This window comes from Vicia villosa, linkage group LG7 (assembly GCF_029867415.1).
Source record: "Vicia villosa cultivar HV-30 ecotype Madison, WI linkage group LG7, Vvil1.0, whole genome shotgun sequence".
NCBI lineage: Eukaryota > Viridiplantae > Streptophyta > Magnoliopsida > Fabales > Fabaceae > Vicia > Vicia villosa.
The window spans coordinates 78,934,952-78,952,308 of record NC_081186.1 but is presented as its reverse complement, the minus strand read 5'-3'; the positions used below and the strand labels follow the sequence as shown (position 1 = coordinate 78,952,308).

Genomic DNA, 17,357 nt, shown 5'->3' with positions numbered 1-17,357 from the left:
AAGGTGTATAAAGTGTTTCTCAAATTATTTAATAACTCTAAAGAGTTGTCAAACCTCAAATATAAACTCTCAAGAGTTTTTACCCATTCCCTCTCACTAATATATATATATATATATATATATATATATATATATATATATATATATATATATATATATATATATATATATATATATATATATATATATATATATATATATAGTTTGCAACTAAAGACTTAAAAAAATGTAATAAGAGATAAAAATTGCATATAGTTTTAATTTGTTGTACCAAGCTAGCCAAGGCTGTCTCTCTCATTTATCACCTACCGTGCGGGTCCAACATATCTGTATGAAGAGCAGATACAATTTTTTTGAGTATAGATATAAATCTAACAAAAAATTACATTTATTTGCATGTAATTTAATTGTCATTCAACATGAAGACTTCAAACATTGCACTACAAACTTCCTTCCAACTTTGAAGCTTCATACATATCTAGTGACTCTAGTGGTACATGCACTCTAGACCAATTTCATTGTATCAACCCAAATAGAATTCATCTCAATAACTGTAAATCTATAATTATAACACACGCTTGAAAAAGACCTATACTTAACGGTAAGCAAATGAAAAACTAGTAAAACAAAAAAGTCAAACACTCTTAACCCTATTCTAAAAATTACAAACAAATTATTCACCAACTACACAAACCAAAACCACCAGTCCAAGTCAACTCATACATCGACCTCCCTTCTTCACCAATATATATCTAACTATTATCTTTGTGACATTTGTCATGGTAACCACTCTCACAATTGTACTCTCTTTCTCTCTTCCCATATACAATTTTTAGCATTTTCTATGCTTTAAGCTAAAAAATAACTAACAATGAGAAAGCCTTGTTGTGACAAAGAGAACATCAATAAAGGTGCTTGGTCTAAGCAAGAAGATCAAAAGCTTATTGATTATATACAAGTTCATGGTGAAGGATGTTGGGGTTCCATTCCTAAAGCTGCTGGTTAGTTCATTAATTATCTCATTCACTCATATCAATACTATACAATAATATCACTCTTCTACGATGTAAAATAAAACCACGTTGATTCTCTTTAATGAAATCTCTGTACGATGCAAACTATAGTAGAACGTTTAGATTAATTAAAGAAAATTTGAATAAATTTTTTTAAGTTAATTTAACGATTTTATAGTAAGATATATCATGTAGCCACTTCATATGAATATTCATACACATTAAAAAAATTTATAGCTAAAAATATATAATATATGTATTATTACTATGGTTAGGGTTGCATCGTTGTGGCAAAAGTTGTAGACTACGATGGTTAAACTACTTACGACCAGATATCAAACGTGGAGTCTTTGCACAAGATGAAGAAGACCTCGTCATTAAACTCCATGCCCTCCTTGGCAATCGGTATACTACTCTCGAATACATGCTTTTATTTATTTATTAAAATGTTAACGAGTGCCTAAAAGCACTGGTCGATGAATCAAAATAAATAGTTAATTATCATTTTATAGTTACAAAATTATAGATTTGCATGATACTAAGTTAGTGATTCACATAAATGAAAATTGTATATTTTTGTAAAAGAACTGTTGTGTCAAAAATGTTAATTAGGTATTCCTTGATAAGAACATGTTTTGTATATATATGTTATTAAATATTTCATCTTTTGATAATGAATTTAACTTATATAGTTGTACATGTATATGTATGTATCTATCTATTAGGTGGGCACTCATAGCTGGAAGATTGCCTGGACGTACAGATAATGAGGTGAAGAACTATTGGAACTCTCATATTCGTAGGAAGCTAATAAAAATGGGAATTGATCCAAATAATCACAAGTTACACAAAGGTTTTCCTAGTATTAGTCCTCATGTTTCAACTGCTGGCACATCATCATGTGATGAGTCCATGAACAAAGATATCGATAATAATGCTAAACTCATCTCCTTCGACAAATTGTGCGATGCACTCGCTAATAAGAGTGTTGTTTCTGTCACAAGGAAAGAAGCTTCTTCAACAATTGATTCTTCGTCCTCTTTGAATCTTGACTTAACCATTGCTTTACCTTCAAATGATTGTGAGTCTCAGAAGACTATTGATCTTAATTGTTAATATATATACACTCACTTCATGGTGTTTTGTATGACAATATATAATAATATAGTAGTATCATAGGAGTATTATGCAAAAAGATAAATAAAGAATTACATGGCAGGATTAATTTGATTCTAGAAAAATTGATTAATTGTGCTTGTGTAATGAAATTGGAGAGATTTTTCTTTTCTCCAAATTAAGATCTCAATGCATGGGAGATATATGTATAATTAAGATCTCAGGATGTGATTGGAAATATTTCAAAGTATAGTTCATTTCAAGAGGAGTTAATTATATACATGCATGTGCTTATTTGTCTTTATAGATATGTAAATATATGCAACGCATGCATTCGTGCATGGTATAAGATGGTCCATTAATTATAATAAGAGAAATGCTAGTTTGACACCCAAACTTACACTTACACCATATATTATACCATAAATTAATATTTTTTATTTTTTAATAATTTTTTCTCTTACATTAAAATTTGTGCAAAGCTGAATCTATTGTATTTCTACGGTGTAAATTGGATAGGTGTAGAAATCTGGTGTAAGTATAGCACAACTCTTATAATAAGGCCCTTACTACAATGTTATCATCAAAGTGCGAAATATCGGTAGACCATAAAATGTATATTTTTAACTATACATATATAACTTCTCAATTAATAGATGATACACGTATTTTTTATTCCGAACTAAAAAAATATATGTCAAGTCTCCTTTTTTGGTTCTGTGGCATATTCGGAACCGTTGGGTTAATTGTATAAATTTAGTTTCCTCTTGGAATTTTATAGTTTCTCATATATATAGGGAAGGCAAACTGTGCTGATGCTTTTGCTAACCTAGGTCTTAGCTTATCCGATCCTACTTACTATTCTTCCATCCCTTCAAATATTCGTGTAAATTTTGTAAAGAATCAGCTTGGTTTGCCATTCTTTAGGTTCGTATCATCTTGATAGGGTTTCAGTTTATGTCCCCTATTGTTTTTGTAACAATCTTCTTTCTTTCAATATAAGCTTCATTTAAAAAAATGATGATCACTTCGAGTCTGTGATTAGGCTTTTGATTGGGAGGTTATGATTCTCTAATGATTAGAGAAGAACATTATAACTGTTTATAGCTGTTTAACATGGAGCTTGGAGAAATGTTGAATACATATCTATGGTCTGGATGGAAGGAGGGGTTTCATTGTGTACAAAGCCGGTAGATGATGATCCACCCGGTCATTAGTGATTGACAAGCTTTTTTATTTTATAGATTGAGCCGATCTTCACGGACCATTATTCAATACCACACACACACACACACACACACACACACACTGTGCAAGAACTAGAATTGATCGGTGAACGATGGATGTAGATCACCACGATGGACTTAAGCTTCTAGTACGGTGGAAGAGAGACTGACCTACAAGGTTAACACTGCAACGCCTAAGTCACTGTGGGAGTAAGATGAAGGGAATGAGATTTGAATTTGAATTACTTAAGAAATGACGCGTTCTCTTTCTTATATTGTATGAAAGTTATAACAAATTGTTGATATATTGGCGTGAGGTGCAGATATACGTCTGATTGGTCTTGGAATGAGATCACCTACATTTTTGCCTAGGCTAGTGCACTTGCTTTACATACGGTGCGGTGAGTCATTCTGCTCTATGGACCGTAACTATTGGCCCTCAAGGCGGCCCAAAACAATTTCCCCACAAGCCATTGCCTCTTTTTTTAAGAGTGAGGGCTTTTCCACGGTTTACCTCTTTTTTTGGTTATCACCCAACTTAAGTGAGAAATTGTGATGTAACATCATCCTCCTAGAGAACTCAAGCCTTAAATGCGTCTGATACTCTAGATATATTTTCACCCGTTTTATCATGATGACCTTTGGGGACTAGAGTACTTAAGTGTCTTTTAGAGAAAATATGGATTGTTGATGATGCTTATTTTCTTTCTTTTAGTTAGACATTGAATGATTTTTTTTGGAACAATTATAAAGTTTCTTTGATCATTACCTTTTATTCTTTGGTCGTCTGTATTCTTTGAGACACAATATTCTCTTGACTAATGGAAGTGGTACCCACCATGCGTCGAAAAGCTAAGGGAGATACTTCAGTTTCCCAAATAAATCCTGAAATTTTGGAGACCGTTTCTATTTTTGCTCGCAAAGGTAACCTCTAAGGAGCTTTTATTGATGTGGTTCCCTCCTCTGATTAGGATGTGCTGATCCCAGAGGAAGACAAAAAATATGCAGCAAATATAGTGGATGCAAATAATTTTTCAAGAGTATACGTTTTCAATTTTGAGTCTTTGATTTCCTGTCAACAAAAAGGCTCATACAAAAGTTTGTGCCAGACTGAGCAGGAATACCGATGTACGATTTTATTTTGTAAGTTATAGAGCCAAAGCCACTTTTTAACGGGGAACAAGTCATACGTCTACAAGGAGAATGAATTTTCCCATATGGAACTTTACATGAAGAAATAGTTAATCATTTTCCTTAAAGAGTTAGGTTAGGTCGGAGGCGTTGTTCCGCAAGATGAAACCTCGAGAAGACATTCTTAGTGGCTCATTGAAACTTTCCTGTTGATTGATGCTAATACTAAGGAGGAGAGTAAGACCACTATTGGTAAGCTTCCCAGTATTTACGACTTTCTTTGTTTGTTGTCTTTGTCTATAATTTTTTCAGATGGTTTGTCAGTTTCCATATGCAGACTCATTGAGGTGTGAGAAAGTAATTAAGAAAATGAAGATGGTTTGTCAACATACATTCTCATCCTCCTTTGAGGACCCATCTTAACGCGTTGTAGTAGAGAAATTGGGACATACACCGCACATCTAAAAATTCTTAGATGAGAAATATTAGGTTCTTTACGAAAAACTTATTGTAAAGGGGGAAGAAGTGTGTAACACGTTGGACTGATGCGAATAAATATTGCCACATGCAAAATTGCATGTCCCCAAGCAGAAAATGAGAGTTTTCATCTCATAATAAGTCGTCTTGAAATTAATTTTGTATGTTTAATAAATAATTCTGCAAGCCCATTTTGTGTATGAACATGTGCTACTGGATGTTCAATGTCAATTCCAATAGTCATACAATACTCATTGAATGCTTGAGATGAAAATTCTGCAACATTATCAAAACGTATTTTATGGACAGTATAATCAAGAAAATGATCTCTTATGTGAATTATTTGAGCTAACAATCTTGCAAATGTCTGGTTGTGAGTTGACAATAGACAAACATGTGACAATCTAGTGGATGCATTAACTAAGATCATAAATTATTTAAATGGTCCACATTATGGGTGTATTGGCCCACAAATATCATCATGTATACATTTTAAAATATTGATAGACTTATTTCCATTTATTGTTGGTGATTGCCGAATTACCAACTTATCTTGTGAGCAAGAGCTGCATGATAACTTATTTGATTGAATAATTTTTTGGCTCCTTAATTGATAACCACCTGAATTTTCAATTATTTTTTGCATCATTATATATCGAGATGACCCAAAATCGGTCATGTCGAATTACAAATTTATTATCATTTGTAAACTTCTGGTTTACAATGACATGTGCGTCAATTGTACTAATATAAGTGCAGTACATGTCCGAGAAAAAGTCCAAATTCTATTATGTACTACAAAGATATTAGATACCTCCTCCATCTTTTGTTTCAATATAGTATTCATTTAGGCGTATATATTTGAAACTTAATAAATTTCAATTAAATTTAGAGGAATATAATGCATTCTCAATGTGTAATATTGTTCCTCGACATAACAATACAATGGCTCTTCCGGAGCCTTCAATTATTTTTTAGGTGCCAAATATAGTACTGACATCAGTTCTTCGCTTCATTAAATTAGAGAAATATTTTTTATCTTTGAAAATTGTGTGAGAAATTGCACTATCAGTGAGACAAACATCTTTATTACTGGCGCAAGTGCCGTCTGTAACACCCTTCTAATCCCTCCGCATATACAAACTAATTTTAGAGTAAAACATGCAAAAATGATACTACAACTCCTTAATAAAATTTTAAAAGCATTTGTCTTGTTTTTTCGAGGAACATAATTCAACATTATTCACCAAAAACATGTTTAATGCAACGGAATAGAATTTCAACAAAATTGAATAATGTTAACATTGGTTACCAACACCAAAGAGTCATCGACTCGTAATTCAACCAAATTTATTCAAACAACCAAAAATAAGAGTTTATCCAACAAAAAGAATTAGCTTTACGAGTTATCCTCACCAAGCTCAAAAGCTGCTACTCTCTAATCTGAAAATGATCAACAGTAAGGGTGAGACATATTCACAATTAATATACATTATGAGTTCATAAACAACAAAACATCATAAATAATTGTTCGCCCTATTGCAACATATTCTAGATTTTAGAATGTTCATCCAATAATTCACAAATATAACCAAACACAAGTCACATCACCACATTATAACACTGGAATTCTTCCACCCATGTTATAATGAACATACATACTAATGCATTGAGATACTATGCATATGGTACCAAATTATGGGATTAACCCATCTCACCGATCCAAATACCACCGGGATACGGACATCGCCAAATCACTAATTCCATACAATGAGAATTAGCTTCCACTGGTCCAAACACCACCGAGATACAGCCACAAGTATGATTATGAATGCATGCATCACAACTAGCATACTATTCATCAACACCAATCAAGATGAACAATATCATCACAACAAACTCACCGAAAGCCACACCGAGTATAACGTAGTCATGTTTCAACACAAATAAAACAATCATATCATACACAATTTCACACCGAACGCAACATTAATATTACGATTATGTTGCCACATCATCACCACATTGTCACATTCATCAAATTATGCACATAATGTACAAACACACCATAAACGGATTAAATTGAGGTTTTCAAAATAAAATCGGGCCATTGCCCGTTAAACCATTTTACTAGAAAGAATACTCAATTACCTTTCCAACTCTCAAAACGGCGGCTAAAATAGACTTACGGATCAAAAGTTATGACATTTTGAAGTTTCAGAAAATTCAGTCCAACTCAGTGGGAACCGGTTCCCCAATTTGGGAACCCGTGTTCCCTATCTAAAATCTCAATTTTTACGCTCCAGCGAGTCTGGGAAACCGGTTCCCCCATTTGGGAACCCGGTTCGCGCTGAACCAGAACCCAAAAATTTCCTTTTTGACAGCATTTCGTCTTCCCAACTCAATCCAAAACGTACCAAAATGTTTGCAACATCAAAACAATGCCAAATTCAACATTCTAATGGGTTTATCTAACATCAAGTATAATCCATAATCACTAATTTCATCAAAATCCACCAAATTACCCCATAGGTTTCAAAACCCAAAATCTCTAATGCATTCAATTGGGACAAACAATACTCCTAATCAATTCTATCATTCATAAACTGATAATATAGGCTAAAAGGAATTAGTCACCCCTTACCTTAGCCAAGATCTTGAGAGCTTCCTCTTCCTCTGCTTTCACGTATGCTTGATTCTTCTCCTTTCTCCTCTTTGCTTTCATTCTTCTTTTCTTTCCAACTTCCTTTATTATATGAAAAATAAAAATTACTTTAGTAAGGCCCTTGCTTACATCTCCCCTTTCCTAACTATCACACTAGGCCCAATTATTTTATTTTTCCTAACTTTCCAATAAATCACCAAAACTCCAAATATTCCAATTAATAATTTAAATTCCAATTAAATTAAATAATAGAAATTATGGGGTGTTACACCGTCATTCATTCTGACAGCTCCGTGCTGATAATGTATTATGAAATAAGGAGATAGAAGATAAAAGAGAAGAGAGAAAGATGAAGATAATTTGTCTATATTGTTTCATCGGTGTAATCTTCTATAATGAGATTTGTCCTATTTATAGAACATCATATTAGACAATGTAATAAATACAATTCATTATAAATAGGAAATTAATATATTGAGAGACAATCATCCAATTATTCATAACGATATGTATTATATTGTATTTGAGTTTTTTCAAAGTGATTTTAATGTCAAATGTTAAAACTAACAAATATTATTTGTTGTAAATAGTATGATGAAAGAGTGGTATAATATTTTGTTTATAAAAAAGCAAAGAAGCTAATATTATTTTAGATATATTAAATGAAAAAATATGTAATATTTTTTATTTTATTAATTAAAAAATATTTGCAAGAAAAATAGAAATATTGTTTCATAAGTTTTATGAAAATATGTAAGTAGTTATTAAATTAAGGGTTAAATATACAAACCCCCGCAGTGTTAGCGAATTCAGGTTTTAGCCCTTCGTAAAATTTTTTTTTTTTAAATAACCCTCGTAATATCTAGATTCCGTCAATTAGGCTCCCAAATTCACTATTCCACTCAAGATTCTTTATTCTTTTTAACGTGGCAATCTACATGATATTTATTTTTATTTTTTATTAATTTTAAATCCACGTGGATTATTTTTTATTTATTTTTTTAATTTTTTTAATTAAATTAAATTGAAACTTTTTTATTTTATTAATTTTATATATTTATTCATTTTTAATTTAATTCAATTTTAAATTTTAATTTATTTAAATTAAAATATAATGTTAAACATATTGGGCTTATGACCCATCTAGTATCAGTCTGTTTTTAATTCTATAGTGCATATTGATGTTGGCCTTATATACACTAATTTTTTCTCTTTAGAAATCAATGTGAGACTTTAATTATTGGTGAATTCTTATTTACCCACGTAAAAAAATTGGGTAACCTTACCCATCTGAGTTGTCAAGTGTAGAAGTTATTAGGTGTTCTTATGATGTGTCATATTTTTATTCCTAAATAGTTATATACTTTTGAATAATTATACATTTACCCCAAATATATTAATGGTAATTTTTTATTTTATTCTATAATAAAACAATATCTTTTCGAATTCTTTTTTCTTTTTTCCACGATTCATTCTATTGTTTTTCTTTCTTCTTCTCCACTTTGATTTACTACTCTCTCAAATCTTCCATTAAACCAATCTTTTCTTTCTAAACTTTGTCAATTTCTTCTTCATCTTTTCTACTCTTTCAATCAATCTCTTCTCTCTCACTCATATATTTCATTGCTACATCTATATTTTGCTAGATTTCTACTCATTTTTACAAGGTAATTTCTCTTTTTTTCTCTTTAATTTTGTATTTGTTTTATGTTATTATTATTCATATATGGATAATTTCGTATTTGCTTTCTGTTATTAATATTCATAGATGAATAATTTTGTATTTATTTTCTTTATTAATATTTATAAATGGGTTTTGTCTTTAAACATTGGTAGTTTGTGGATTATGTTTGTTCTGCTATTGTTGCTGCTATGAAATGATGATAATGGGTTTGTCAAAACAGTTTGAAAAAGAATTATTTTTCTTATAAAGAATAAAATGGTAGCAACTGTTATGAAATGATGATGATAATTGGCTTATGCATCACAACTAAATATCATTAAAATAAAAATTAAAAAAGAAAAAGAATAACTCTTATCTCTGTTTAATTTTCAATTGGGTTAATTGTGTGTGAAAACTCTTAGAATTTCTTTCAGATCTTAACACTCCTTGTTCAAACTTTTGTTGTCTTTGATTCATAGGACTCAATGACACTTTAGTGATTTAGATGTATCCTTTCAATTTGAAGCCATTTTACATGGTCTGTTTTATAGATTTTGAAGAAAACAAAGAAGGTCAAAACTCTTATAGTTCTCTCGTTCCAAATTTACCTTTGATCTATCCAGGTCAATAAATAAAATGAAAGGAAGATCTACTGGAATTTATGTGTGTCTGTTTGCTTAGTCTCTAAATTATAGGTGTTTTTTTAAAAAAAATAGTCAAAAATATTCAAACAATAATAAAAAATAATCATGGTTCATTGCCTTCTTGCATCATATTGAATATTTGACATTAAATCTTACCGTTATGCTTATAATGTAAAGTTGTGAGAAAAAGCATCTGTTTGTTGAGTTTTTAATTCTCATAAAGCTTACTATTATGTAGATGGAGAATCTAAAATATTTATATTTGTTTGTGTATTTTTATTAGGTTCAAATGGACGTAGACTATGAAGATATAGATTGTGAAGAATTGGTTAGTTGTAATAATGTCGGTGATGAAGAAGGAAAAGAGGACATGGATATTTACAAAAAGATTAATGACCTGACAGATGATGAGATAAGAGGTTTCGAATTTGTTTATGAGGAAAAAGCAATAGATTTCTATGAAATATATGCAAAATATCACGGTTTGCAATAAGAAAAGATGATGTAAAACGTGATTATGAAGGGAATATAATTGTTCGTCAATTAGTTTGTAACAGAGAGGGTAAAAGTGATAAAAAGCAGGGACGGTGTAGAGATCTGAGGCCAACGATGCGAATGAAATGTCGTGCGAGGTTTCGAGTAGCTCTAAATCTTGCGACTGAAAAGTGGAGAGTTTCTGTATTTGAGCCCTCTCATAACCATGAGTTAACTCCAACACATTATGTTCATCTGATTCCTAAGTATCGTCGATTGAGTGAATCAGATAAAGCTCTTGTTGATGGCCTGCATACACAAGGTGTTAGAACATGTCATATTTTAGGTTTTATGATGGCTCAAAAAGGTGGTCATAAAGGTCTGGGATTTTGTAAAAAGGACTTATATAACTACTTAAATAATGAAGCAATGGCAAGAATAGAAGGAGGGGATGCTTTTGCTGTTTTGAGTTATTTACAGGCTAAAGCTGATAATGATCCAATGTTCTTTTCGAAGTTTACCACAACAGATGAAGGACGTTTAGAAAACTTATTTTGGTCAGATTCAGTTAGTCGGAATGACTATGAATGTTTTGGTGATGTGATTGCTTTTGACGCAACTTATAAGAAGAATAGGTATAACAAGCCTGTTGTTGTTTTTTCTGGATTCAAGCATCATGGAGAAACTACAATATTTGGTTGTTCTTTGGTTTCTGATGAAAAAGCTGAGACATACAAATGGGTTTTAAATACCTTTTTGGAAGCAATGTATCATAAACATCCTAAAGGAGTGGTTACAGATGGAGATCTTGCAATGAGAGAAGCTATCCGAGATGTATTTCCAAACTCGTTGCATCGTCTTTGTTCATGGCATTTACATAGAAATGCTGTTGAGAATGTGAAAAATCCAAAATTCTTGGAAGATTTTAAGTCATTGATTTATGCTACTTATACTGTAGACGAGTTTGAAAATGAGTGGAAGAGGGTAGTTGATGATTGTGGTTTATCAAACAACAAATGGGTTAAGAAAACATATGAGATGAAGAGAATATGGGCTAGTGCATACATGCGAGATAAATTTTTTTGTGGTATAAGAACTACATCAATCTCTGAAGCCTTCAACTCTTTTATCAAGATGTATGTTCAGAATAAAAGCAGTCTTGTTGATTTCATGCACGGTTTCGAAAGAGCTGTAAAAGTGTTAAGTGTCAAAATGTAGTTATTTTGTGTTTGTAAATAGTGGCACTTATCGATACTTTTTGTTAATACCGTTCGAATAATACCCCGTTTTGTGTATAAATACGTATACTTTATGAATAGATGTATCTTCATATACTTTTATACTTTTTGATAGTTTTCTATTCATTTTGTAGGTATTGAGGCGTATTTGGAGCATGAGCAATAACGTGGCGAAGACACGGCTTCAAACGCGCGATTTTGAGCGGCGGAATCAATTCATTCGGCGAATAAAGCTCAAAACCAAATAATAATAAATAACCAATTTGGTTGATATGTTGTCATTGTTAGATAGAGCATGAAATAAGCTTTCCAACGCCTCGAACCGGGCGCAAATCGGAGTTACGGTTCTCAAGTTATGACCAAAACAAGATTTCATTTTTCTATTGAGCGGGCTAAGCGGGCTTGACCGCGCTAAGCGCGGTCTGGGAGCATTTTTGACACATTTGGCAGAAATTTTGGCGCTTAGCGCGGGTTTTTGGCGCTTAGCACGGTCTGGCGGTTTAAGACCAATAAAAAACAGCCCGCTTAGCACGGTAGGCGTGCTTAGCGCGGTTTGCGACTTCAGTTTTTGTATATATGTTGTAAAATCAGATTTTTTAGGTTTTTCATCATCTCTTCTTGACAAGTTGAGCTCTGATCCATTTTTGGTAGTTTAGAGCTTGAGGAAACACCATTGGATGCTACACCATGTGGATTGATCATGGATCTGTCTCGATTCCATTGTACCGATGAGATCTTTCCGGTTCATCTTCTCTCTTCCCTTTGTTTCATTCCAATGGTGGGTGTTGTATGTATATTTCTACTCTTATTGTATGCATATTTGTGGATCTTGGGATCGTTTATATATTTGCTTTACAAATTATCATTGTTGTTGTTCTTGATCTTTTTGCTTAAATGCTCTGGATTTGTGGTGTTGCAGACATGGGCATCATAGATCTTGATTAGGAATGATAAGTGTTAGTTTCTGGATTGCACACATGGATTTAGGGCTAACAATCGTAATGGGTATCGAGTTTAATGCCTCCGTGTTGTTTGTGTCGGTGGAGAAATCGCTGATGTGAATAGTGTGGTTGAGCTTTCGTCGGTGTTGCAGACATGGGCACCGATGTGGCGTCTCGATTGATGCCCAGTGATGTTGATGCGTATTGTGAGTGTCGAGCGATAGATCTTCGGATTTAAGTATTAGACGGGTAGAACGAAATACAATTCCATAACTCTTTCTCTTAGACTATTGAGAATGTTTATCTGCTTTTATTTACTTCTCCCGCATTTACCTTACCGCACCCCAAATCATGAAACATAGAACGCGAGATAGTCGAACGGCAGTTTTTCTCAACCAATCTCTGTGGACACGATAATTCCCGGATAAATATTTCCAAATCTTTTGTTGCTTGCCCTCTACTGCTTCAACAAAATGGCGCCGTTTCCGGGGATTGGTTTTGAGATTAATCGCATTGCGATGGTTTTGTGTTTTAAGTTTCCGTAAATATGTCCATAGCGTATATTTTGTGCATATTCCCATACTTGTGTGTTTTTGTATATTTATACATGTTTATGTTTTCATACTTGTACATGTTTGTGTGTTTGATTTTGTTCCTCTTTACTTTTGCTATTTAGCAAGGTGAAGTTGGCTAAATAAATTGAACTCGGATAGTTCGTAAGTTATAAATCTTCACTTTTCAATTTGTTTAGCCAATTAAGGATTTTGTAAATTTTGCATTTTATGTATATTATGTTTTTACACATACTTATATATACTTTTGCTTTTGATTCGTTTGTTAAGTGTTTGGGCATGACGTTTTCTTTAGGTGGCGTTTGAGGCGAAAGCATTGGCGTATCGCGAGGAAGTTTCTTACCATTCGAGAAAAAATAAGAGGCGTCGAGCTAACGACGTAAAACGAGCGCTTGTTGGGAGGCACCCCAACGATTTTATTTTTCTATTTTTCTGTAAATGAGATGTAAATGTGTTAAGTGGAGGTACACTGGAATTTCTGTTTTGTTGCACTGGTTTTTGTCTTTCTGGTGTAGCGCGCTTAGCGTGCTAGACCGCGCTTAGCACGGTCTGTAGCTTTTGGCTAATGAATTCTTTTTAATGATTCATTTGACTCGCCTTTTTCCCACTTACACCAAGGCTTTATAGTTTTGTATTTTATAGTTATAATTTTAATTCTTTTGTTGTTGTTTAGACTCAAATTTTGGCTCGATTACTTGAAGTCGCATTTGGTAATTCTTCAATTTTGATTGATTCAACATGCCAATTGTGCGGTAATGATTGTTCGAATTTGTACACAGCAAGGTACTCGTTTATCGCTTTCTATAGCATAACATGTTTAGGAGACTTTTCATTTGTACAATTTTCATATTATTCATTCTTTTTACATAACTTGCACATGACTTGAATCACATTAGTTTCCCCTTTTTACCATAAATGTGAGGTGGCTTTCCATTGTGTACATATGCGAGTGACCGACATTTCTTGTTTTAACTGGATATTATTATGTTTAATCTTTCATTGTATTGATTTATGAATGCGCGAAAGTGATCAAGGCACTTGTTTGATTTTGAGCACAACTACCATCGCCAAATGTCAATTCACCTTGTGAGAGTGTGACCATTTGTAACCCCTTTGAGCCTTTTTGTCAATATCCATATTGTTTTTGCTTAATGCATGTCTATGTGCGTTAGTTTTCAATTTTGTATGGATGTTGATTCTTTGTTTTCTTGAACCCTCATCTATGATGTTTAGTTGGATTTTTACCTTGCCTTAGAAAGTAGGGAGTATTCACTTTATGTTATGGTTGGATTCAAGTTGGGGAGAGGATGTTTGCCTCTTTATGATGTGGGTGGTATGAGGTTATGAAAAGAAAAAGAAAAGAAAAAGAAAAAAAATGTGAAAAAGAAAGAAAAGAAAAAGAAAGACAAAAGAGAAAAAGTTTGAAAAAGAAAATAACAAAAAGAGTTTGGAATAAGATTTGTGTTAATAAGTATTGTGTTTGGTGTGAAACATGTGAGGAAGAAGAAGTTTGATTGAAATTATATAGTTTGAAACTTTGTGGAAGTAATTACTCCCTTAGGTTTAGGCAAGTTTTTGTTTCGATTAGCTTTAGGACTTATCACTTGTTTGTTAACCAAGCCACATTACAACCTTTAAAGCCCTTGTGATTCGTGCCGTTGCGTTTTCGATACTATTTTTGGATGAACGCATAATTTTTTCTTTTGTTTGCAAGTTTGTCGGGTGTGTGTCAATGTCCTCATCTTTCGGTGTTTTTCATCTACCGATGAATTTTTGTTAGGCGTGATTCGTGATTCAGCTTGTTTTGTTTTAGAATGTTTTGTATGATTTTTGTACTTAGGATTCGTTTCTTTTTCATGTTGTCGTTGTAGGATTGTGGTAAGTATTTACTTTGTTGGTACGTTTTTGTTTGAACCGTACAATTGTTTCGTTTTTCCTAATCTTGTTGATTCTTGATTCTTTGATTTTAACTTTTGAGATTTGAGTGTTTGGCCTTGTTTGAGGACAAACAAATTCAAGTTGGGGAGAGTTGTTAAGTGTCAAAATGTAGTTATTTTGTGTTTGTAAATAGTGGCACTTATCGATACTTTTTGTTAATACCGTTCGAATAATACCCCGTTTTGTGTATAAATACGTATACTTTGTGAATAGATGTATCTTCATATACTTTAATTTTATACTTTTTGATAGTTTTCTATTCATTTTGTAGGTATTGAGGCGTGTTTGGAGCATGAGCAATAACATGGCGAAGACACGGCTTCAAACGCGCGATTTTGAGCGGCGGAATCAATTCATTCGGCGAATAAAGCTCAAAAACAAAAAATAATAAATCACCAATTTGGTTGATATGTTGTCATTGTTAGATAGAGCATGAAATAAGCTTTCCAACGCTTCAAATCGGGCGCAAATCGGAGTTACGGTTCTCAAGTTATGACCAAAACAAGATTTCATTTTTCTGTTGAGCGGGCTAAGCGGGCTTGACCGCGCTAAGCGCGGTCTGGGAGCATTTTTGACACGTTTGGCAGAAAGTTTGGCGCTTAGCGCGGGTTTTTGGCGCTTAGCGCGGTCTGGCGTTTTAAGACCAATAAAAAACAGCCCGCTTAGCGCGGTCTGCGACTTCAGTTTTTGTATATATGTTGTAAAATCAGATTTTTTAGGTTTTTCATCATCTCTTCTTGACAAGTTGAGCTCTGATCCATTTTTGGTAGTTTAGAGCTTGAGGAAACACCATTGGATGCTACACCATGTGGATTGATCATGGATTTGTCTCGATTCCATTGTACCGATGAGATCTTTCGGTTCATCTTCTCTCTTCCCTTTGTTTCATTCCAATGGTGGGTGTTGTATGTATATTTCTACTCTTATTGTATGTATATTTGTGGATCTTGGGATCGTTTATATATTTGCTTTACAAATTATCATTGTTGTTGTTCTTGATCTTTTTGCTTAAATGCTCTGGATTTGTGGTGTTGCAGACATGGGCATCATAGATCTTGATTAGGAATGATAACTGTTAGTTTCTGGATTGCAGACATGGATTTAGGGCTAACAATCGTAGTGGGTATCGAGTTTAATGCCTCTGTGTTGTTTGTGTCGGTGGAGAAATCGCTGATGTGAATAGTGTGGTTGAGCTTTCGTCGGTGTTGCAGACATGGGCACCGATGTGGCGTCTCGATTGATGCCCAGTGATGTTGATGCGTATTGTGAGTGTCGAGCGATAGATCTTCGGATTTAAGTATTAGACGGGTAGAACGAAATACAATTCCATAACTCTTTCTCTTAGACTATTGAGAATGTTTATCTGCTTTTATTTACTTTTCCCGCATTTACCTTTCAGCACCCCAAATCATGAAACATAGAACGCGAGATAGTCGAACAGAAGTTTTTCTCAACCAATCTCTGTGGACACGATAATTCCCGGATAAATATTTCCAAATCTTTTGTTGCTTGCCCTCTACTGCTTCAACAAAAAGAATACAGGAATAATGAGTTAATATCTAATTTTAAAACGTTCTATTATGATCCCGTGTTAACAACTAAATTGGAAGGGTTGGAGCTTGAAGCTGGAAAGATTTTTACTAGGAAAAAATTTAAGGAAGTTCAAGATGAAATAGAAGATGCGATCAAGGTAAATGTTATCGAACGGTCTGAGCTCGAAAATGTTGTGAATTTTAAGATGAATATGTTTTGCAACAAAAATTATACATATCTAGTTCATCTTGATAGGGCACAGAGTAAATTTTTATGTGACTGTAATTTGTTTGAACGGGTAGGAATTCCATGTTCTCACATCATTTGTGCCATGAGGCACGAGCACATGAACATATTTCCAAATAGTTTGATTTGTAAAAGGTGGACCAAATCAGCAAAAGATGATTACATATCGTCAATGTCTTCTGAAGAATGTGATGATGAGAAAATGGTCATGCTCCGTCGAGGGACTATGTCTTCTGCGTTCAATAGTTTGTATGATATTTCTTGTAAACAACTAGATGATTTTAAAGAGGCTGTGAAGGGGATTTATGGTTTGTGTAAGAAAATAAAGAGACGTCGTGATGAAAATGGAAATCATAAGACTAATACAAATGTTATTAATGATCCCATTATGACCAAGACTAAAGGTGCTCCTCGTAAGAGCAAAGGCATTCCTCGTAAGACTAAAGGTGCTTCTCGTAAGACAAAGGGTGTTCCTCGTAA

General features: G+C 33.2%; 2 protein-coding genes across 2 annotated transcripts; both read left to right on the top strand.

The window, feature by feature from the left end:
• The first annotated feature begins 769 nt into the window (after window positions 1–769).
• Window positions 770–2,378, top strand: LOC131617557 (myb-related protein 330-like). The gene is made up of 3 exons (XM_058888829.1): window positions 770–1,001; window positions 1,289–1,418; window positions 1,739–2,378. The coding sequence occupies exons 1-3, from the start codon at window positions 872–874 to the stop codon at window positions 2,127–2,129; spliced, it is 651 nt and encodes a 216-aa protein (XP_058744812.1). The 5' UTR covers window positions 770–871; the 3' UTR covers window positions 2,130–2,378.
• Window positions 2,379–10,224: 7,846 nt separating this feature from the next.
• On the top strand, window positions 10,225–11,627 carry LOC131619436 (protein FAR1-RELATED SEQUENCE 5-like). Its single transcript, XM_058890530.1, has 2 exons — window positions 10,225–10,417; window positions 10,459–11,627. Exons 1-2 carry the CDS (start codon window positions 10,225–10,227, stop codon window positions 11,625–11,627), a joined length of 1,362 nt encoding a protein of 453 aa, XP_058746513.1.
• Window positions 11,628–17,357: the final 5,730 nt, after the last annotated feature.

What these genes read in the sequence shown, in the direction of transcription:
- LOC131617557 (XM_058888829.1), top strand. Translation starts at nt 872, where the DNA reads ATGAGAAAGCCTTGTTGTGACAAAGAGAACATCAATAAAGGTGCTTGG. An exon ending in TTCCATTCCTAAAGCTGCTG is followed by an intron (nt 1,002 to 1,288) that starts GTTAGTTCATTA and finishes TACTATGGTTAG; the next exon opens with GGTTGCATCGTTGTGGCAAA. An exon ending in CATGCCCTCCTTGGCAATCG is followed by an intron (nt 1,419 to 1,738) that starts GTATACTACTCT and finishes TCTATCTATTAG; the next exon opens with GTGGGCACTCATAGCTGGAA.
- LOC131619436 (XM_058890530.1), top strand. Translation starts at nt 10,225, where the DNA reads ATGGACGTAGACTATGAAGATATAGATTGTGAAGAATTGGTTAGTTGT. An exon ending in AATATATGCAAAATATCACG is followed by an intron (nt 10,418 to 10,458) that starts GTTTGCAATAAG and finishes GTGATTATGAAG; the next exon opens with GGAATATAATTGTTCGTCAA.